Source organism: Rattus norvegicus, chromosome 10, assembly GCF_021556685.1.
Source record: "Rattus norvegicus strain SHRSP/BbbUtx chromosome 10, alternate assembly SHRSP_T2T, whole genome shotgun sequence".
NCBI lineage: Eukaryota > Metazoa > Chordata > Mammalia > Rodentia > Muridae > Rattus > Rattus norvegicus.
In genome coordinates, this window is record NC_141543.1 from 92,021,064 (window position 1) to 92,045,026 (window position 23,963).

The 23,963-nt window shown below is 48.1% G+C and overlaps 1 protein-coding gene across 12 annotated transcripts in view; it reads right to left on the bottom strand.

Moving 5' to 3' along the window:
* Positions 1 to 23,963, bottom strand: part of Stat5b (signal transducer and activator of transcription 5B) — a 70,672-nt gene that overhangs the window by 9,043 nt on the left and 37,666 nt on the right. For 6 of the 12 annotated variants that reach the window (XM_087569917.1, XM_087569916.1, XM_087569919.1 and 3 more), the window contains 12 exon segments: positions 19,179 to 19,316; positions 15,335 to 15,491; positions 12,740 to 12,829; positions 11,097 to 11,271; positions 8,389 to 8,519; positions 8,025 to 8,176; positions 7,435 to 7,590; positions 6,870 to 7,049; positions 6,420 to 6,507; positions 6,219 to 6,341; positions 3,966 to 4,058; positions 345 to 551 (listed from right to left, as the gene is read on the bottom strand). In XM_087569917.1, the coding sequence (XP_087426043.1) occupies positions 345 to 551; positions 3,966 to 4,058; positions 6,219 to 6,341; positions 6,420 to 6,507; positions 6,870 to 7,049; positions 7,435 to 7,590; positions 8,025 to 8,176; positions 8,389 to 8,519; positions 11,097 to 11,271; positions 12,740 to 12,829; positions 15,335 to 15,491; positions 19,179 to 19,306 (1,680 nt within the window). In that variant the 5' untranslated portion in view covers positions 19,307 to 19,316. 12 annotated transcript variants of the gene reach the window in all.

Here is a 23,963-nt window from a genome sequence, read left to right on the forward strand (position 1 = left end):
AAACATTTCCTTTGTCCGTACCCGCTTCCAGGGGGCTGAGGGTCCCTGGGAAGCCTGAGCTGACATCAGAGCTGGTGGGACCCAGCTAGGCTTACATTTGCTTCACGGTTTCCTTCACAGAGGGAGAGACACATTAAGTGCCTGCAGGGCCCCATTCTCGGGCACAATGGGAAGATGTCACTCTATGGTAGGCCCAACTCTTAAGCTGCCCATCTACAGATGTCTCTATGACTTTGGAAAGAGTTTCTGAGGCATATGAAGGACAGGGGCTCAGGGCAGGGAAACTCCAGCAGGCAAACACTTGGAAAGATTGGAGTGAGAGTAGCTGCCGGCCGGCCACTCACCCGGTTGAACTGGGACCAGGACACGGACATGCTGTTGTAGTCCTCGAGGTGGTTGCTGCTGCTGTTGAACAGTTTCTGTGCCAGGAACACGAGGTTCTCCTTGGTCAAGCCCCGGTTGCTCTGCACCTCAGCCTTGAACTTCATGTTGAGCGCCTCACACAGCTGCGGCCACAGCACCTTGTCAGGCACGGCAAATGGCACCCTGCCCTGAGAGGGGGAGAAGCCGGTGTAGAAGACAACAGCTGCTTGATTGATTCTCTCAAGCCACAAAGAAAGCAGCACTGGTCGGAAGGAGTTAGATTTGTCTTGCCAAACCTGAGTATATTCAGTGGGCTGTCCCGTTCTGAGAGACACACAAGGCTCAACTTTAATGTCCTCATTCGTGACACAGCTAGAGGGCCACCCTGGCTTATGTGTGTGGCTTGGAAGCTGTTGACCCTGCAGTCAGACTCCGCATCTAATAAATAGGGTCAGAACCAAAGTATCACCACATTTTGGCTCACGGTCTAGATTCATTGGAAGTTTAGATAGTGAAAACAGGGCTGGGTGTGGTGGCCCATGCCTGTGTCCTTAGCACCTGGGGGAGGGGGAGGGGAGATCAGAAGTTCTAGTCACTCTCTACTACATAGTGTTTGGGGTTAGCCTGGGCTATGTGAGATCCTATTTTTAAGAAAGGGGGGGGGCAGCCAGCAGAGAGACAAGAAGTCTGGCTTTCTCAGTGAGGAGAGAGAGAGGGAGGGAGGGAGGGAGGGAGGGAGGGAGGGAGAGAGAGAGAGAGAGAGAGAGAGAGAGAGAGAGAGAGAGAGAATGGACACATACACGTGATGTACAGCCCCAAGTACAATACTTGCCCTTGTCACCTGCCAAGAACTCTAGCTCAAAGTGAAGCAACTTGGCATGGAGGAGTGGAAAATTTCTAGTTGGCAACTTTATTGAGAAATGGTTAGAATATGAACTTGTAATGCACTGCTTCTCACTTTATTGAGCTAGCTGGCCAATAAGGGTGAGGGTGCAGTGAGGGCTGGAGGGATGTGGTCTGGTGCTCATATCACACAGAACCCCGACTGTAGCTGTAGGCTTCCAAATAGCCAGGAGAGGAGACTTCCTCTCTCTTCAACCTCCTGCTTTCTCCCTTCCTCCTCCCCTTTTTGTCGTGTGTGTGTGTGTGTGTGTGTGTGTGTGTGTGTGTGTGTGTGTGTGTAAGGGTGAGGCACATATGTACACATATGTGGAGGTCAGAGGTCAGCCTTAGGTGTGTTTTTCATGAGTCCTCTACTTTTTTTTTTTTCTTTTTTTTTCGGAGCGGGGGACCGAACCCAGGTCCTTGCGCTTGCTAGGCAAGCGCTCTACCACTGAGCTAAATCCCCAACCCCCCTCTTTTTTCTTAAATTTATTGCGGGGGGGGGGGGCTGGAGAGACAGCTCAAGTGAGTAAGAGCTCTGGCTGTTCTTGCAGCACCCACGGGGCAGACCATGACTATCTGTAACTTCAGTTCCAGGGGATCTGACGCCCTCTTCTGGCTTCATGGGCAACAGGCACAAGATGGTAGACACATACAAGCAAAACACTCACACACATAAAATAAAATATAAAGACTCAGGTCTCCTCACTTGCATGGCATTCACTTTACGAAGCCATCTCCTGGGATAAGGTCTCATGCAGCCCAGTCTGGCCTTGAACTTGTTATTAAGTTTGAAGACAACCTTGAACTTCTGATCCTTCAGGTTCTACCTCTCAAGTGTCAACATCACAGGAGTGAGTTCCATGACTGACTGTTGAGGGTACTGACAACCTGTTTATCATTCGTCCGTCCGTCCGTCCGTCCGTCCGTCCCTCCGTCTGTCTGTCTGCCTGTCTGCCTGTCTGTCGTACCTTGCTACTAAAATTATGGTCTACCATGTCTGGTCAGCTTCTCTGAGCTTGGTGCGGGACTTCCTCTTCTCCTGATCTGGGGAGGACAAACCGTACTCTATCTGGGGAAGGTCATGTAATCCACCTCGAAATTCGATGAATGCCTCTCCATGCAAATGAGGTATCCCCAAGCTTCAGCCAATGCAACTTCACTCTAAGAAGAACCCCTTCCCACTCTCCAAGGTTCATATATATAGCCCTGATTCACCCCAAATAAAGTGTATGCGTACAAGTCCGCCCTTAGTAAAGGCTGGCGAACATTGGTGTCCCTGAGAGGGAGGATATGGAGGACCCGGAATCACAGCTGGATCCCAACATGCAAAACACATCCGTCCATCCATCATCCATCCATCCACTCACCCATCCACCCACTCTCTGATGCAGGAGGTTTTGAAGGCAGTGTGCTGTGACCTTTTTTAAGAGTCTAAACTCTGGTTTCGCAGCACACACAGGGAAGAGCTCATAAAACCCTGCTTTTGCAATAAAGGAGGGTTCCCTAAGGATGACAGTTGAAGAGCCAGGAATCTCGCAGTAGAGAAAGACAGATGTCGATGTGCTGAACAACAATGCCGACGCTTTTATCATGCTTCTGGGAACTGTGTTCTACCAGCGTGCAATGACCCCTCCTCATGAAATGTTTAGAAAATGTTCATCAGGGACTGGGGATAGTTCAACTGGGAGAGGGCTTGCTTAGCATGCACAAGGCTCTGGGTTTTAGGCCCAGTATGTCATAAAAAGTGGGTGTAGGGCTGGAGAGATGGCTCAGTGGTTAAGAGCACCGACTGCTCTTCCAGAGGTCCTGAGTTCAAATCCCAGCAACTACATGGTGACTCACAACCATCTGTAATGGGAGCTGATGCCCTCTTCTGGTGTGTCTGAAGAGAGTGACAGTGTACTCAAAACAAATAAATTTTTAAAGAAAAAGTGGATATGGTTGGTGAATGTCTGTGATCCTAGTACTTGTAAGGGAGGTAAGAAGGCTAGGGTTTCTTAGCTGCACAGTGAATTCATCACTGGTCTAGGACACTACAGGAGACCCTGTTGGGGGCGGGGGTGGGATGGGCAGGAATGAGGAAGAGAAGGGAAAGGAAGGAGAGGGAGTAAGAGAGTAAATACTTGTTAGCATACTTGTGTAATTCTGCTTTGGAGGGGGAGCACATACTACAAGATTATCTGTTCCTTCAGACAAACCACATCACTCTTCATCAGATGTGGGACGAATACCTGAGACTTGGGAAGGGCATCTGATGTCACCCTTATTTACTGTCCAATGACTGAGGCAAGTTCTCAGGTACAGTAAACTCTAGGAAAGGCCTCAGACCGCCTGGGGTTTCCCTGGGGATTCCAGTATTTAGAGCATCTTCAGTGTAACCGAGCTTAGCCTCATGATGGCGCTACAGAGCACCATTTTACCCGAGTTCCAAGCAAGTGAACTCCACATGGTCCCCAGGGGAGGAGGCAGAGCCTGAATTCAAACCCTGTCTGGATGTCAACCCCTTCCTCTCTCACCTTTTCTATTCTGCCTCCCAAGGGAAATGGTACTGTGTGTGTGTGTGTGTGTGTGTGTGTGTGTGTGTAAGAGAGAGAGAGAGAGAGAAAGAGAGAACACACACACACACACACACCACACACACACACACACACACACAAACAAGATTCAGGACACCAGGCTTGAGGTCGGAAGACCCACAGACCACAGAATCCACTCACAGGCTCTGCAAAGGCGTTGTCCCAGAGGACGGTAGCCGTCGCATTGTTGTCCTGGCTGCCGTGAACGATCACCACCACCGGGAGCGACAAGGTCTGGAAGACAGAGAAGGATCGAACATTGCTTTCTTCTCTGCCTGGTTTCCTGATCATCCGGGTTTCAGTGGCACACTCAAAGAAATGTCACCGCAAACAGTTGGGGCACAAGCTTAAAAGGCCGAGCTATTTAATCCATCTGTTTTTCTAGCTCTCTAACAAGCTAACTAATTTTTCCTTTTTGGGGAAAAAACCCTTACATTGTAAGTCTAGGCTGACTCTACTTCAAATCATGATATAGCCCAGGTTGACCTCAACTCATTTTTTTTTTTTTTTTTTTTTTTTTTTGGTTCTTTTTTCCGGAGCTGGGGACCGAACCCAGGGCCTTGTACTTCCTAGGCAAGCGCTCTACAACTGAGCTAAATCCCCAACCCCTTCATTTTTTTTTTTTTTTTAAAAAGTCCATATTGCATACATTAACCTCAAATTCCCTATGAAGCTGAGGCTGGTCTTGAACTCTTGATCCTCCTGCTTTTACTTCTAATTCCTCAAGTGTTGGGATCACAGGCATGCATATACTGCTGTCATGCTTGCTTCTCTCTCTCTCTCTCTCTCTCTCTCTCTCTCTCTCTCTCTCTCTCTGACACTGTTTTCTCTGTGTAGATTTGCCTGTTCTGAAACTTACTCTTGAGGATCAGGCTGGCTTTGAACTCACAGAGATTCATCTGCATCTGCCTCCTGAATCCTGACACCAAAGGTGGACACCACCACTGCTTGGCTTGACTCCTGCCTCGGGCTCCCAAGGGACTAACACTACAAGATTGTGCCCCATAACCCAGCCATAAGTGAAGATACTTTACAGGTGAGGTTGCTTAGATCTTCTGAAGGATGGGACAACTGTCTCACAAGTACATGAAGAACAGGAGAGGAAAACAAGAGTAAGGGTAAGGAGACACTTCTAGAGGAGTCTACAGGGAGAAATGTTTAAAACATTGCATACTTGTAATCCCAGCACTAGACACTGAAGCAGAACATCAAGATCAAGGCTAGCCTGGGCTACAGGGTAGGTTTTAGGCTGTCTGAGCTATATAGTAAGACCATATTTTAAAAACAAACAAAAAACCCAACCCACTAAACAAGCAAATATAAAACCACACAACCACAAAGACTCCAATCTTTTTCTAAATTCCACTGAGTGGCTCCCATGGTTCATGCTTCAGGCATCTTTCTAGCTAGTCCAGAAGTTATTGTTTGTACCTAAAAGGAATTTGAAAAAACAATAGCTCTAAGGATAAGGTTCTCTCCATTTCCCACTTGTCAACAATGAAACAGAAACCCTATGGGTCACAAATCTTTGGCAAAGTAAAATAAAACAAAACAGAAACCAGCATGAAAAGACACACGGTAGAATTACTGTATAAACAAACATATGAGCTGGAGAGATGGCTCAGGGGTTAAGAGCACTGACTGCTCTTCCAGAGGTCCTGAGTTCAAATCCCAGCAACCACATGGTGGCTCACAACCATCTGTAAAGAGATCTGATGCCCTCTTCTGGTGTGTCTGAAGACAGTGACAGTGTACTCATATACATTAAATAAATAAGTCTTTAAAAATCATATATGTATATTATATACACAATCTATACACACATACTGCACATACAAATCATACACACACTGCCCATGCATACTGGACACACTATGGACTATATATCCTGCATACACAAATCCATCTGACACACATACATGGTATACACCCAGCATATCCACTCTGTAAATATGCATGTACACTGTGAACATACACTATAGGCAAGCACAGTATATACATACTACACACACTGTATATACCCACACACTGTAACATACTGTATACACATTGTATATACACACACTGCAGGAATACAGCATGTATACACTGCACATATATAATATATACATATGTATACATACTGTATACACACATGGTGTACACACATTGCACACAAACTGTATGCATATTATATAAATGTGCCCATGGTCTAAATACTGCACATACATACCGTGTGTACTCACACACTATATACATTTTATACACACTGCTCATACACACAATACACATATGGCATACATGTTGTACATGTATTTGCATGTGTCCTGAGTACATACACCATATATATGCTATACATAGTGCACACACACTGTCCACACACATGCATCCATGCTGACAGGGAGAGGGCTTTACCTTGACTTGAAAGACCAGCTCATTTCCACCAACACTGAACTGTGAGTCAAACAAGATTGTGAACTTCTCTTCCGTGACCGACTCTGCACCACGGCGGTCAGACCTCTTGATTCGTTTCAGGGACTGCAAAGGAGAAGCAAGGAAGATGAAGAGGCCTGAGATACGGAGGGAGGGTCCACTTTGCTTCTCCCGGGTCCTCACCATGTTTCTGAAGTGGGCGCTGAGGGTGCCTGTGGCCTGGTGGTACTCCATGACGCAGCAGTTGTTCAGGATCTCGCCGCTATAATCACTGCAAATCAGACAGAAGACGGACGCATGGGCACGGAGAAAGCTGGAGCCCGGAAACAATGAGGGCCGCTAGGAACAGCTGCCACCGAGAGGAACTTAGCTTCTAAGACAAGGCACAGAGGAGACAAGTCCCGGGGCTGGGCACGGTGAGGCCCAGGAGCTGTCCAAATCTACCCATCCTTCTCCTCTGCCCTCCCCGCCCACAGTGGCTCCGACCGATGACACCACCTTTAATAAAAAAGCCCTCGCACTCACTCTCAGGTCCAGAAGAGCCAGAGAGGAACAGACATCATAGAAGAGTTTTATCTCCGACCTCGTGGACCAAGGGGAGTGGCAAGTCGGGGGACGCTGAAGCACACTCACTTGCGGGTGTTCTCGTTCTTGAGCAGGGACTTGGCCTGCTGCTCGCTGATGATGGTTGCCTTCACCTGCGGAGGGTTCATGTGCACGTTCAGCTTCCCGCCCACCAGCAGGCGCACGGTGGCCGCGAACTTGGTCTGGGTCTTCAGGACCTGAGGAGGCTGCTTCTCGATGATGAACGTGCTGCAGGGGACACAAGTGACCAGACGGTTGCCAGACACTGGCCCAGGGAAGAGAGCTGGGGGGCCAGCTGGGAGGCAGGGTCTTCCTGTGGGACCTGATGGGAGAAGGAAGACAGGGAGAGGAGGGGCCTGGCCTCCTCCAGGAGAGGACGTGGGGTTGGAGACAGGTGTGAGGGGAGCTGGAGGCTGTGGTGCTTCCCCCAGTGTCCCCGACACACACTGGGGCAGGGAGCCACAGCAGCAGGGCTATTGGAGCCACAGTGGACGGGGGAAGGGCAGCCCAGCAGGACTAGGGCAGAGCTCTGGGTTTGGACAGTTCTGGGGCCTCAACATGCCCACCCCCCAGGAACTGCCATGTCTGAGCACGGCCAGGAGGCAGCAGTCACCTGGTGACCAGGGCTGAGATGATGTCTGTGATGGTGGCGTTGACCTCGGCCAGCATCTCCTCCACGGGGCCTGGGATGGGCAGCTGCTGGCACAGGTGCTCAGCCCTGCGGATCTGCTGCCGGTTCTGCCAGATGATCTCGGCCAGCTTCTCACACCTGCAAGGAGCCCAGGGCCTTCAGAGGGACAGCGGCTTCTGTTCCAGCCCAGGCCAGGGGAGGAGGATGCAGGATATGCTTCCTCCTTCCCAACAAAGCACCGCCCCCCACCCCTAGAAAGGTGCTGGCCTTGGTCACAGCTACCCTGCACAGGCACAGAACAGAGTCCCACTTTCCAAAAGCAGACAACTGTTAGGGTGGCCCCAACTTGGCACCAACCAGCTCAAAAGTATCCCTGCCCGTTCCAAGACCCCACTATCCCTTGGGGGAGGTGGCACAGGCATGAGGAGCCAAGTCCCACCAGGAGCCAAGTTACTGCTAAAGTGAGAGCTGTCATAGATGGTGGGAATCTGCCGCTCACGCCAATGCAGGGACAGAAGAGGCGGCCGGCATCCTCGCCCGAGCTGCCCACCCTGCCCACCTCTCACCCTCACCAGGACTGCAGCACATCCAGGCTGCCCTCAGGAGGACCCCCATTCCCGGCCAGTTGCTGTCGCCGCTTCCACTGGATCAGCTCGTCGTCCAGGATGATGGTCTGCTGCTTCCTCAGCAGCTGCAGGGTCTTCTGGTGCTTTTCAGCCAGCTCCTGTGTGAGGGCACAGCAGCTCTCTGGCTTCCGGGGAGCATTCCTCAGACCCTGGCCTAGAACCCAGGGCCTGGCCCTCTCATACCCGCTCCACTCATGTGCACCCCAGGAGAGAGGGGACCTGCTCTCCCAGGCTCTGTCCCCCACCTGATGCCCTGAATCCCAGGCGACAGAGCTCCCTCCCAGGGTAGAGGGATGCTGGGCCCACTAACCACGCGGTACTGCTGCAGTGTCTGTGCCTCTCGCTGCAGCCAGGTCTCCAGGGACACTTGCTTCTGCTGGAGGGCTGTCTCCCTGCTCATGCGCTCCTGGGGGTTCAGTTGGGCCAGCTGGGCAAACTGAGCTGGAGGAGGGGACAGGACACCCACCACCATCATTTCTCGTGTCCAGCGAGAAGTCTGAGGGATCTTTCACTCTCAAGGTCAGACACCCCATCAATAGTAGGTCCGGGTTGCAGCTAGGAATGGGCGCCCCATCATGAAGCCGCTCTCTCAGAAGGCACATCAAGGTTCTCCTGACCTGACCTCTCCTAGCTGGGAGCAGGTGTTTGATGGGAAGCAACTCCTTAGTAGTGCCTGCCTGGCCGCTCACACACAGAGGGCATCCTGCCCTCCATCAAGGGCATCAGGATTGATGTTAGACTGTGTGTACGAGTGTGTCTGTGGTTTATCAGCTGGGTGAACTTGGGTAAATCCTGTCTTTCTCGTGCCTCAGTCTCCCGTCTGTAAAGGGAGAATCTTGACAGCTGCTCAGTGGGCTGTTCTGGAGACTAATACTTCTGTCTCGCTGTGCATGCTGGGGACCAAACGAGGACCTGTTGCATGCTAGGCAAGCAGCCCCCCTCCCCAGCTACATTCTCATTTTTCTTTTGGTACCTTTCAAGACATATGGACAGACCCCTGAGACAGAAGCGGGACACAGAGTCACATAAAGAGTCCTCATTGGCTCTCCTCCATCAAGTCTGTCCAGGGTTGGACTACCTGTCCACTGTTTTCCTTGTTCCTTGCTCCATGCCCAGAAAAATACCGGAGTACTCGCATTATTGTTTCCTCCGGTGGCCCCTGAGTAGCCCAGCATCCTTACTCTGGTCTTGCCAAGAATTTGTGCATACTGGCATGTCTCATTGAAGTTCATGGCTAGCCTCTGAGAAGCATGTCATACTGACCTTGTCCTTGCCCCGGGGACACACAAGCTGGGACAGACAAAAGCAACATTAAGACAGCCAGGATAAGCCCGCAACTATAATTTATGCTGGCCTCAGGGTACAGAGCTAAAAGACTTGGTTCTTTCTCAATGATTTATAATCTGGGAAGCCTGGGAGTCAGTAAATAATGTCAGCGTAGCAATATGCCATGCTTTACACACGTGACCTTAGAAGACACAGGCTATGTGCCTGGGGGTGTGGGGACAGACGTCTTCTGAAATTCTTATTCTTTAAATTGGTTTTGGATTTATTCCATGTGCGTGAGTGTTTTTGCATACGTGTATGTCTGTCTACAGTGTGCACGCCTGGTGCCCGCAGAGGTCAGAGAGGGTATTGGATTACTTGGAAGTGGAGTTACAGATGGTTTTGAGCCACCAAGTGGATTCTGGGAGTCAAACCCAACTCCTATGCAAGGGAAGCCTGTGTTCTTAATCACTTGAGCCATGGCTCCGCCCTCTCTGAGAGTCTGAGACACTCATGCACGCATGGAGAACAAAGTGTAGGGTTAAGATGAGCTCTGCTGAGGCTCCACAGCTCTCGGAAGAATCTTCAAATTCTGTGTGTCCTAGGACAAAGGCTAGGGGACATTATCCACAAGGCATACAGGGTCACAGGAAAGACCTCTGAATAACTGCAGAGACCACTAAATGGCAGGCACCACGAATGGAGAGCCTTCTGTTCTGGGAGACAGAGGCCAGGGTCTCACACGTCAGGAAAGCATTCTACCACCGAGCTACACCCGAGCTCCTATATGGGATGCACTTCCCACCTATCACTTCGTCAAGACTGCATTCATAAACTGCTCACACTAGGGCAGGTCGTGTTGGCCCACGCCTTTGATACCAGCAGTCAGGAGGCAGAGGCAGGTGGGTCTCTGAGTTCAAGGGTAGCCTGGTCTACAGAGTGAATCCCAGGACACCCAAGGCTATTATGCAACGGAACCTTGTCTAAAACAAACAAACAAACAAACAAACAAACAATTACTGTAAGGAATGCTTACTCTCTTTTATACAATTAGGTTATATCCTCTATAAGCTATTTATCAATCTATAGATGCTTAATTTTGTTTGTTTTTGGAGACAGGGTTTCTCTGTGGAATAGCCATGGCTGTCCCGGAACTGTCCTAGAACTCTCTTTGTAGTCCAGGCTGTTCTCAGACTCACAGAGTCTTCCTTCTCTGCCTTCCTTCCTCTGTCATCCTTCTTTCTTCCCCTGCCTGACAAGGGCTGGGATTAAAGATGTGTGCCGCCATGCCTGGGAAAGATGTATTTACTTATGTACATGGGTGTTTTGTTTGCATGTATATACACCACCAGAGGGCGCTGGCCGCTGTGGGATTACAGTCACAGATGGCTGTGAGCTGCCATGGGGGTGCTGGGAATTGAACTCAGGGCCTCTGGAGGAACAGCCAGTGCTTTTCACTGCTGAGCCACCTTTCCAGCCCCTGGACCTTTTAAACCTTAAAAGGAAGCACCTTCTACAGCAACCTCAAACTTCATGAGAACAGGAAACCTGAGTGAGACCGCACACTCTCCGTGTCGGGTGCTACGTTCTCTCCCTAAGCTGCCCAGCTCCTTCTCCGGTGTGAACGGTTCCGTTCTACTCAGACAAAGGCAAGGCTCAGACTGGAGCCAGGTTCTCTTCCATTTCCTCAGAGCTTGCTCCCAGACCTCACTCCCACCCTCATAGCGCCGAGGATCCCACTGGCAGCCTCACCTTGGATCCGCAGGCTCTCCTGGTACTGGATGATGAAGTACTCTTGGGTCTGCTGCAGCTTCTTCAGCTCGCTCTCCGTGTCCTGTGTGATCAGACGCAGCTCCTCAAACGTTTGGTTGATCTGAAGGTGCTTCTGGGACATGGCGTCAGCAAGACTTCCAGCCGGAGAGCTTCCCTGGGAACAAATGGGAGATCCAGGGTGGGAGGATGAGAGGAAGTCTTCGGTCTTAACCCTCAGGTGAAGGTAAGACACCAGAAGTTAAATTTGAGGTCAGAAGAAGTCACAAATGCCACGTGTGAGAATCGGGATAGAATGGGAAGTGTGTGGGGACGGGTGCCCTGACAGGGTTTCTTCACAGTAAAAACTTCTGTTTCAGCTCTGGCCTCCACTAGAGCGTATCACAGAGGTTGCGCCCATTTCTTTGAGAAACTAGAACTCCATATACCCCAGTGGTTACTTGGGTCTTCTGCTTGATGATTATAACCCCGATTCCATATTCACTCATTGACCCAATGCCATGACTGTGACTTCGTTGGGGACACATTGGGAATAATACATGGTCTGTATCTCAAGGCAGTCTGGTGATGAAGTCATTTGCTTCTACCATGGATGAAGCCACACCCGAAGGCTTCCGAAGGCGTCTGAAGCCCCTCGGAGGACGTTATGGGGGAGGCGTGCACAAGGCCCCTGTGGATCTGGCTGTTTAAGTGACTAAGTTTGACCCACTCCTTCAGCAGCCAACCCAGACACCATGAAGAAATTTCAACTAAGTCATCTCCCTAGACTGCGAGCATGCTTCAATATGAAAATGATTTGCTTGGGGTTAAATTAGTTTGACGTGTTCATCTTACTCTGCGGTTGTAACCTCACTTAAGTTAGAAAGCTAAGATCAGCTCCCTAAAGAGAGACCCCTGTTGTAATGGTATGTGTATGCTCGGCCCAGGGACTGGCACTATTTGGAGGTGTGACTCTGTTGGAGGAGGTGTGGCCAGGTTGGAGTAGGTGTGGCCAGGTTGGAGGAGGTGTGACTCTGTTGGAGTAGGTGTGGCCAGGTTGGAGTAGGTGTGGCCAGGTTGGAGGAGGTGTGGCCAGGTTGGAGGAGGTGTGTTACTGTGGGCGTGGGATTAAGACCTTCACCCTAGCTGCCTGGAAGTCAGTATTCTGCTAGCAGCCTTCAGATGAAGATGTAGAACTCTCAGCTCCTCCTGAACCATGTCTGCCTGGATGCTGCCACGTTCCTTCCTTTGAACCTGTAAGCCAGCCCCAATTAAATGTTCTTATAAGAGTTGCCTTGGTTGGGCTGGAGAGATGGCTCAGTGGTTGAGAGCACTGACTGCTCTTCCAGAGGTCCTGAGTTCAATTCCCAGCAACCACATGATGGCTCACAACCATCTATAATGGGATCCGATGCCCTCTTCTGGTGTGTCTGAAGAGAATGAGAGTGTACTCATATAAATAAGTAAGTCTTAAAAAAAAAAAAAAGAGTTGCTTTGGTCATGGTGTCTGTTCACCATGTTCAGAGCAGTAAAACCCCAACTAAGACACTAGTGCATATTGGGTCACCTTGACAAAGTGGGGTCCAAAGAGAAATGGATCAAGAAGGGGTCCCTAGCTCCTCTTCCACACCCATGGGCACACTCACGTTGTTGGCTTCTCGGACCAGCCTCTGTTCATTGTATAGAATGTGCCGGATACAGCGAACCAGCTCCATGGGGCAGCGGTCATACGTGTTCTGAAAGAGGACAACAGCAGACATCACTTTGCTCCACTGTGTTGTGGGTTAACCCGACTCAGGACAGGGAGCACTCATGACAGAGATGCGGTAATGGTGGAGTCATGGGTGGCGCTGCTCCCCGTGTGGGCGGGAGCGAGAGAAAAACACAGTGGAAAATGCAATTACAGTGAGAAGGTGAGGCTGCTTTGCTCTCTGAATCTTAACGCCAAAAGCACTACAGCAACATTCTTGGCAACGGGAAAGTTTCTAAAAGGCCACAGCAGACAAGACACAGGACTCTGAAATTTCCTGTCAGTTACAGTCAGAATTACTGTCACACAGAGAGAAGATGGACACCTTTCTCTGGACGGGGCATCCCGGAGGGCAACACAAGTTATTTAGAGTTTGAGACCAGCTTAGACAACATGGTGAGACCCTACCTTATTACAGAAGACCAGAGTTCAATTCCCAGCACCCACGTCAGCTCACAACTATCTGTAATTCTAGCTCCAGGGGATATGATGCCCTCTTCTGCTCCCTGAGGGCACTACACTCATGTGCACATTCCCAACGTTTAAAACAAAAAGGTAAAAGTATTAAAAGCCAGGAAATAAGTGATTATTTAAAAATGTTAATGTCAAAGTCAAAATAAGGTTGCAAAATGAATGTTGTTAGGTTAAAGAACAGGAAAAGATGGGCAGACTAGCTGGGATAAGATGGTCGCTTAAAGTTCAAGACTAGCATGGGCTACGAGGCCTTATCTCAAAAGCAGACAAATCACAAAACTGAAACCAAAGCAAATAAAATATTAAAGAGGGGATTTAGCTCAGTGGTAGAGCGCTTGCCTAGGAAGCGCAAGGCCCTGGGTTCGGTCCCCAGCTCCGAAAAAAAAAAACAACCAAAAAAAATATTAAAGAGATATACTAACTAGATATCATATGTACTCTTGGACTGGACCGTGAACTGGAGGGAGGAGAATACCCTACAGGACACTGTGAGTCAGTTGACAAGCGGATAATAGAGACAGAAGAGTAAGCAAGAGTTAGTGTGAACGTTAAACACAGTAACTTGATAACTGTATTGTGACCGTGTAAGGGAAGTTATTGTTCTTAGAACATTCACGCCGAGATACTCAGGGGAGAGAGAGAATGCTCGTAACTTACTCTCAACTAAAAATAGTGTGTGTGTGTATGTGTGTGTATGTGTGTGTACTGTATGAGTATGTGTGTGTGTGTTTGTCTGTTTATGTGTATGTGTATATGTGTGTGTATTGTGTGAGAATGTGTGTATGTGTGTGAATGTATGTGTATGTATACATGGTGTATGTGTATTGTGTGAGTATGTGTGTATGTGTGTGTATATTGTGTGAGTATGTGTGTGTGCGAGTATATGTACATGGTGTACATGTGTGTATTGTGTGAATGTGTGTGTGTGTGTGTGTGTGTGTGTGTGTGTGTGAGTGCGTGTGTGTGTAGGGAAAGAGAGAGGAATGTGCGAGAGATAACATAAATGGACCTGAGCATATGTAGGGGGCTTGTTGTCCCACTGCTGCAACTTTGTGCAAATTCAAAAATTATTTTGAAATAAGAAGTTAAAAGAGAGAGTAAAAATCATGGCTGGGAGTGGTGCTCACCTGCAGCCCACACTGGGGGTGGAGTGGTACTGATGCAGGAGGATTTCCAGTTTGTGGCCAATCTGGCCTAAATAGCGAAGCTTTTCCTTTCTTTTTAATAAAGATTATTTTCTATTTTGATTTATGTGTCTGTGTGTCTGTATGCCACTTGTGGGCAAATGCATGTAGAGGTCAGAAGAAGGGGTTCAATCCCCGGGAGCTGGAGTTACAAGTAACTGAGAGTCTCCTGATGTGGGTGCTGAGAATTGAACCCCGGTCCTCTACACGGGTACTGGCTGGTTTTGTGTCAACCTGACCCAAGCTAGAATCACCAGAGGAGGGCACCCCAATGGAGAAAAAATTTTTTTTAAAAATAGGATTGGGTTGTAGGCATTTTGTTAATTAGGGATTGATGTGGGAGGGCAGAGGCCATTGTGGGTGGGACCACCCCTGGTAGTTCTGGGAACTATAAGAGAGCAAGCAGAGCAAGCAATGGGGAGGGAGCAAGCCAGTAAGCAGCATCCCTCCATGGCCTCTGCATCAGCTCCTGCCACCAGGTTCCTGCTTTGCTTGGGTTCCTATCTCGACTTCCTCCGATGACAAACGGTGATATGGAGTGTAAGCCATATAAACCTTCTCCTCAATTCGCTTACGTTCACAGTGTTTCATCAATAATAACCCTGAGACAAGCAGGAAGCACCCTTAACCACAGAACCAACTCTCCAGCCCCACGGTGACACTCTTGTCTCAAAGAAGGTAACAGCCACAACCACAAAGCCAATCAGAACCATGTGCACGGAACACACAATTCTACGATGCTGGGTTAAAGATCAGAACACGTGTCTTCAGAAAAATAAATGAAAAAGCCCTCGAAGGGGCAGGGCCTAGCCGTGGCCAGCATTCGCACCCACCTGGAGCTGCGTGGCATAGTGCCCCAGCTTGATCTTCAGCAAAAACCCATCTTCCCCCACCTGGTGTTCTGCCTTCTTCTGCAGCTCCTGCACCAGGCCCTCCAGGAGCTGGGTGGCCTTAATGTTCTCCTGTGGATTATCAAGATCTATTGAGTCCCTAGGGGAAAAAAATTACACAATCTGTATACATACATGCACAGGAGCCTGTACACATGCAGCCTTTACACACTACACTTGTTTTGTGGGTGCTGGGACTGTAGGTATGAGCCATTGTGTGGGTCCGAGACATAATCTCTTCTGTGTTCACGAGTTAAGGGATACCCCGGCATAAGGTGGCTAAATGTCTACAAGGCCTGACTCTTAATTATCTTAGGTGAACTTTATATCTCTTTCTCCAACCTCCCACCCCTCCCACTTCCCTTTACCGACTGACTCTGGTAATAACCCGCCCCTTCCTAGGAATGAAGGGGGAAGGCTTCTTTGTGTACTCTGAAGGGAAAAGGGGTCTGCTAACTTCCAGTTTATGCTCTTATCTCCAGGGTGTATGGGGCACGAGGTCAAGACAGTTCTGCATCGCCTTTCCACCCTTGACTGGTTCCAGGCCCCCAGTCACTGCCCTTCCTCAGGAACCCTGGAAAGGAGGCATCAAGGCAGAAGGTGCCTACAAGTATTGACACCCGTGAGAATTGTCTGTCGCCACTGCAGATACGGGGCTTGGAAGGAGCACTGGCTCATCTGGTGAAGGCGAGAAATCAGTCCACGGACCTCGCGTCATTCAGAGCTCTTCAGCTGGTGACAGGGATTGGGTCTACTTCCTCCTTATCTTCTTTCTTTTGTCTTTTAAAATTTTTTTTTTTTTTGGTCTACAAGGTAGGCAACAATTGTTGCTGGGTAATACTTAAGTGACTTAGCGCGCTGACAAACCAAACAGCTGTCAGGCTGAAATAATATCTAATTACTGCTGACCAGGTCCGCAGCCAGGGAAGAGAGCCAGCGGCAGCTAAAAGACAGCCACCCACAAATCCCTGTAGTTAGCGAGTGACTGGTGGCAAACGGCCAGGCAGAAGCACACCAAAGCCCTGAGACTGGGTCACCAGAGACCACCCGACCTGTGTCTGGAGAGGGCAGTGACAAAACCGGCTTTTAGAACTGTATACTCTATGTGTTGAATAAAATATGTACTAAGTGGAAGGCTGGAAGGGCTGAAGGCGCTGCCTTGCCCTCCGGTTCTGACTGGGAGCCCGCCGCTGAGAGGATCCAGTCTTTGAGATAGAACTCAGCAATCTGGTTCTCAATTCCAACTCAACCATTGCCTACGACAGAAGACTTCGCGACAGCTTCAGTACGAAGAACTGGAAACTCTTTGTTGGTATCTCTATTTCTTCATGGAAGGACACTATCTAAAATGCAGGTTCTCCTTAACATCACCCCACATTTTGCAGAGCTTGGTCAGTAAGTAGACCACTCGGGAGACCTGCTAGATGAAAGCCCACTTGCCTAGGACTGTCTTGAGTTCCTAGGCTTAAGTAATTCCCCTGCCTCAGCTTCCTGAGTAGCTGGAATCACAGGCATTGCGTTATTGTGCTCAAATAAATGAAAACGGTCTTTTGTTCTCTCTTGGAATTGAGCCAGGTCTGTCGAGCTGGACGAATGCTCTACAGCTGATCAGCATCCTTATCTCTGGTCTCCGAGTGAAATTGTAAATCAACAGAACTTCTTATTAATGTTTTCCGAAGTCCCCCAAATCGTTGAAACAGAAAAAAAAAAAAAGGAAAGAGAAAGGGAAAGGACCAACCTAGGTGTGTTTGACTGTTTGACATTCTCCTATTTAGCCAGGGTTTTTTTTTTTCCCCCTCTTAATTATATGAAGCTGAGATTTTTTTTTTAATTGCCCAGAAAAATTGCCTTCCTTCGGCAGGCTTGTTTCTGAATGGAGCCTGGCTAACAAACTGCTATAATTACTGTACGGCCTCATCTCCAGCGGATATAGACAGCCTCCTCCCAGCAGCACCAGAGCTGTAGCCCCACCACCCGGGTAAAAGGCTGTCTAGTCTAATGAATGTGTCACGCTGACTGACAGACTGGGGCTGACGGGCAAGCGCCCTGCCCTGAGCACTGCAGGGCACACGGCGGGCCGGTGAGGATGTGGCAGAGCTGAGGAGGCAGCAGCTCCTTGGTATAGATGTCCTGTGTGAGCTGCAAGTTTTGCCATAGCACTGCAAAGTAAGATACGTTACTACTGGCCTGTGTTATACTGATCTAACAATTTTAAAGCTCAGGTACATAATTCATAATTTAGGAAATAAAGATGTTGGCTAAGTCAACACTGAGAGGTAATCATTATTTGTATTTTTTTTTTTTTTTTTTTGGAGCTGGGGACCGAACCCAGGGCCTTGCGGTTCCTAGGCAAGCGCTCTACCACTGAGCTAAATCCCCAACCCCCACTATTCGTATTTAAAAAGGAAAAAAAAAAGCCATTTAGTTTGTGTCTGTGTATGTCTCAATGTGGATGCCACATTGCAGTGTGGAGGTGTCAGTTTTGTCTACCATGTTGGTTCTGACATTGAAATTCAGAATATCAGGGTTGGTGGCTAGTTTTTTTTTTTTTTTTTTTAACTCACTGAGCTATCTTGCCTCGTTGTTGATATTTTAGAGTATTTTCGTTTGTATATGTAAATATGAATTTAAAACACGAATGTTTCAAGCCAGGTGTAATGACACGGGCCTTTCATCCCAGCACTTGGGAGGCAGAGGGAGCCGGATCTCTGTGAGTTCAAGGCTAGCCTAGTCTACTGAGTGAATTCCGGGACAGCCAGGCCTACATAGTGTGAGGCCTTGTTTCAGAAAAAGAAGAAAACAAAGAGCCACGAATGTTCTGATTATTAAATTAGTATGTTAAACATCTGATTTATAAGATATAAATTTCAGCGCATGGGAGGCAAAGGCTGATCTCGAGCCTAAGACTAGGCTGGTCTATATAATGCATGCAGGCCATGCATAACTACACGGTGAAATTTTACCTTGGGGAAAAAAAGCCAGGCATGATTCTTGCGTTTAATCCCAGAACTTTCGAGTTCCAGGACAGCCAAGGCCACAGTGAGAGACCTTGTCTCAAACAAACAAACAACAACAAAAAAAACCCCAAAACAAAACAAAAACAAAAAAAAAAAACCCAAAAAACAAAAAAACAAAACCAAACAAAAAACAAAAAACAAGCCAAGCCAAACCAAACCAAACAAGGCAAGCTGAGAGGCTGGAGAGATGGCTGTGTGGTTCGGAGGGCTTCCTGCTCTACCTGAGTTCAGATCCCAACAGCCACATTGGGTGGTTCAAAACCCCTTGGAACTCCAGCTCCAGCTGTTTTCTGGCCTCCGAGGGTACCTGCCCTCGTGTATACATCCATATACAGACACACACATATATTCTTAATTAAAAAAAAACAAAAATTAAAAGTTCCAAAATTATTTCATCTCCCTGAATCTAAGAGGAGCGTGTGTGTGTGTGTGTGTGTGTGTGTGTGTGTGTGTGTGTGTGTGTGTGTGTTGCATGAAGATTTTCAAACAACTTTTCTTGGAGATGGGACCTAAGGGCTGAATCCAGAGCCTTGATGCCTCATGCCTGTACTTTACCACTGAGCTTACTCATCCAGCCCAACACACAGCTCCCCCCCATCCCCCACCTCCTCCTTTTCCTTCTGCCTCAGCTAGGATCATGAGTGTTAGAGGTGGGGACCACGAAGCCTAGGTTACTCACAACTTTTAAAGTCTTAGCTATAACATTTTTTCTCATCCAAGTTCAATGTCCTTGTGCTTCCCAAAAGATGACATAGAAACTCTTTACCTACCAGGCTTGACTTTCGATCCACTGGGATAAATAATGTCGCACCTCGATGGGGAAATGCTGGCCGTACAAGGCCTGCATCTGATGAAGGGCATCGCCCTGGAGCTGCTGAGCCTGTATCCACATTGCCATGGCTTACAACCTGTTAAACAAAGGCCTTGATTTATTTGTTTGTTTCTAGTCTCCGTCCCCTTCAAAGCCACTGAAGTAAATATGCACAGGTTTTAAGAGTGAATGTTCTCTCTCCTTTTGGTACAGTATAGGTCAAGTCTGTAAACATTTCTTTTCCTTTTATTACTGTGTGTGGTTTCGTGCGGGCACAGACGTGCCGCAGTGGATGTGTGGAGGTCAGAGGATGGTTTTGTGGAGTCGTTTCTTTCCCTGCATCTTTAGGTAGGTTCTAGGGATCAAACGCAGGTTGCCAGGTTGCTCAGTAACTGCCTTTACCCACTGAACCATCACACCTGCCCCGATCAATATTCTTGAACTGACTTCAAGCTTTATCGTGTTTTTAAAATGCAGACACCCAGCATGGCCGTGGGAAGGGCCCCAGACGGATCTATGAAACATTGACTATTGTGGCGCAAAAGGCGGAACCATAAAAACCAGCCTTAGGGAAGGAGCCGTGAACAGTTTCGATATCCTAGACCCGGTCTTTGCTTTCGCTGGAAACCGCCACGGGGTTATAGCATCGTTTCAAACGGGCACCATGAATGATCAGTGTAGCGATCTGAACAATAACTTTAGGTTTGGTATTTGGGCTTTGTGAAATGGAAGACGCTACCCTTTGAACGGGATCAGAAAGACAGACGAGACTCGGGACAGAGCGAGGCCTGCATGTTCTCACAGTGAGCTTAGCAGCCGCGCTCTTAACACAGAGCAGAGACTTATCTGGCCAAGTTCACCGTTGGAGTTACTGCTATGGAATCTGTAGAACAATGTTTGATTTACGACACCCACACACAGTCCAAGGCAGAAACAGTATGTGTTGACTAGGAGAATGGACTGTGGTGTTGCAATGGTTAGCGGTCGGGTTTCTCGTTGCTCTCCTTTTATAATGGAGATTGAACCTATGACCTGGGTCATGCCAGGCAAGAAGAGCTCCACAGCTGACCTATATTCCAGGCCTCTTCTGGACTTTTTATTTGGAGAGAGTGTTTCACTAAGTTAGTTGTCTAGGCTGACTATGTATTCACTCTATAGCCCAGGCTGGCCCTAAACTTTTCATTTTTAAATTTTAATTCATTTATTTGGTTTTGTTGTTGTCGTTTTGTTTTTTTGAGACAGGATTTCTCTTTGTAGTCCTGGTTGTCCTCAAACTCAGAGATCTGCCTACCTCTACCTCCTGATTGCTGGGATTAAAGGCGTGCACCACCATGGCCCACTGAACTTGCTGTCTTCTAATTTAACCTAAGATCACAGGCTTGAGCCAGTAGTCTCAGCAACCGTGAGACTTTTTTTTTTTTTAATGAGCTATTGTGGTAAAGCCTATAATCCCTGAACTCAGGACATGAAGGCAGGAGGATCAAGAGTTCAAGGCCAACTTGGGCTTCCTGTGACCCTTTCTTAAAGAAACAACATCAAAACCAAAACAAGCTGCACCAACAGAAGCACACTTTAGAAAATGGCTTTCTGGGGTTGAGGATTTAGCTCAGTGGTAGAGTGCTTGCCTAGCAAATGAAAGGCCCTGGGTTCGGTCCTCAGGTCCGGAAAAAAAACAAAAAACAAAAAACAAACAAACAAAAAACAACAACAACAAAAAAAAGAAAATGGCTTTCTGGGGGCTGGAGAGATGGCTCAGCAGTTAAGAGCACTGAAGTCCTGAGTTCATGGTGGCTCACAACCATCTGTAATGGGATCTGGTGTGTTTGAAGACAGCTACAGTGTACTCAGATAAACAAACAAAGGCTTTCTGAAACTACTAGGAACCTTTTCTGACAGACCTGAGTCCATTTGGCAGAGACCTGGGATTCCCCAGACTGGAGAAGCTACGTTAATAGGAGGAAGACCTTGAAACCAGACTTGCTCTAACACTGCTTTCTGGGCATCTTGAATCCAATCTGAAAGTGACTGAGCTACTGATTTGCACAGTTCTCCTAAGGACTATGCTACAGCCATGGTCCAGTGCACTGGACCTGGGTTGTGTTGACGACCAGAGACGGCACATGTGTGCCAGGAAACAAAGATCCCTCTCTGTGAGCAGTGGCTGTCTGATCGAGTAACACTGAGCTATTTATGGGACAAGTCAGTTAGTCAGCAGTGAGGTGCGGGCTGGGTGCCGGTTACCTATTTTAGATGTGTGGGCTGCCATAGGATACTTGGATGGTTTAACTTGGGGCTTTCAGGCTTTAGGGCTGAGACAACAGTGAGATTTTCCAGTATAGCGGAGTTCAGTGGGTGTGGGTTCACCAAGAGGAAAACTGGGACGGGAGAGCAGTTCTGCTTCCTAGTCAGACATGTGGAAGACGGTGTTTCAGGGAGGTCTCCAAATCAGACCAGGACCACCAGCTCATGATTGTAGAGGAAAGGCAAAGAGATTGGGAGTGGAAGAAACTGGAGATTTAAGTATGTGGGGGGCCTGACAGAAGAGTGAAGAGCTGGGGTTCAGGTAAGCAGTCTTTCTTAGTTAAGAACAAGGAAGGGGTGCTGGAGAGATGGCTCAGTGGTTAAGAGCACTGTTGCTCTTGAGAAGGACCTGGGTTTGTCTCCCAGCACCCAGTTGATGGCTCACAACCATCTGTAACCCCAGCTTCAGGGGCTCTGATGCACTCCTCTGGCCTCCAAGGGCACTGCGAACCCACATAGTGCACAAACATACATGTGTACAGAACATTCATACATGCAAAATCAACATAAATAACATGAGAACAAATAAAGACAGACTCGGCTAGGAAGATGGCTCAGCCAGTGTTTGCCTTGCAAGCATTGAGGACCCAACTTCAAAGCCTAGAATCCGGGTAAAAAGCCAGGCAGAATGGTGTATACTTGTAATCTCAGAGCTGGGGCGGGGGGAGACAGGTGGGTCTCTGAGGCTCATCGGCCAGTCAGTCTGACTTAGACACTCTCTCAAAAGACAGAGTGGGAGGGAGCTGGGTATGGTGGCATGGTCACAGGCAGAGGTAGGTGGCTGTTCATGAGTTTGGGGTCAGCCTGGTCTATATAGCAAGTAACGGGCTAGCCAGGACTACATAGTGAGACCCCGTCTCAAAAATAAAATTAAAAGGTAAATAGCTCAAGCCTCCATAAGTGTACACACACACACACACACACACACACACACACACACACATACTCAGAGCCACATATACACAGCCACACACTCAGCCCTAGAACAAGACAGAAGTAGGACCTCGTCATAGCTCCCTTAATGAAAATTTGAATGATTCCAACAGACACTAAAATCTCTTGTGTCTGCAAATTCACCTGCTGAACTGACTCAGGACAGAAGAAGGAACATGGTGGGAAGGTTCTGGGCTCACTCTGTCGTCCACTCTCTCTGTGCCACTGCCCTGGCACACATCGTATTCATTAAGGAAGGGGAAGCCATCTTAAACACACGGTGACTTTATCTACAACAGTGCTTGGCAATGAGCAGTACTGTCCTGTTGTTGTTGCTTAAGTACACAAATGTGAGCAAATGAAATTGAACGTGCCAGCTCTTTCCTTTTTTAAGATACATTTTTTCCCTATCTATTTATTTAATATGTGTGGGTGTTTGCCTGCATGTAGGTCTGTGGACCACAGGTGTGCAGTGCCCATGGAGGCCAGAAGAGGGCGCCAGATCTCCTGGACCTGGAGTTCCAGATGGTTGTGAGCTGTGGTTGTGGGTGCTGGGAATCCAACCCAGGTCCTCTGGAAGAGCAGCCAGTGCTCTTAACAGCTGAGCCATCTCTCCAGCCCCAAATCAGCTCTTTTCAAAGTTATAATGGAACACAACACCAGTATGGAATTCTATGGTGTAGAAGGAAACATCTCTCTCTTTTTTTTTTTTTTCCTTTTCTTTTTTTCAGAGCTGGGGACCGAACCCAGGGCCTTGTGCTTGCTAGGCAAGCGCTCTACCACTGAGCTAAATTCCCAACCCAGAAGGAAATATCTTAAATTAGCTCATCAACTCTGTTTAACTCCAGTGACTCTATATGGGTGGTCTCCCTTTCATCACACAGGCCTGTCTTTTTTCTGTCTAGTTTTCTTTTTCTATCTTTTTTTTTTTTTTGGTTCTTTTTTTCGGAGCTGGGGACCAAACCCAGGGCCTTGCGCTTCCTAGGTAAGCGCTCTACCACTGAGCTAAATCCCCAGCCCCTTCTTTTGTTTTAATTTATCGTTTCCCACTGAATCCCAATAGAAGAGGACATGTCATACTGCCCTGTCCCCAAAGTGTGTGTGTAGCAGCTCAGCACAGAGAGCAGCAAACAAATATTTGTTAAATCCATGGTTCTCACCCTTCCTAATGCTACAACCCTTTAATACAATTCCTCATGCCATGGTGACCCCCAACTATAAAATTATTTCATCGCTACTTCACAACTGTAATTTTGCTGTTACGAACCATAATGTAAGTATCTGTGTTTTCCGATGGTCTTAGATGACCCAGTGGTAAGGTCATTCAAACCCCAAAGGGTTGTGACCTACACAGGTAGAGAACCGATATGCTAAATGAACAAGTACATAAATCTTTCACATGTCCTGTTGGCCAAGCATATTTCTGGAGTTTATTACTGCTTTAAGGGAGGAACAGCTCAGTGTGGTGGTATACACCTGTCATTCCTTAACCTTGGTAAACAAGCCAAGG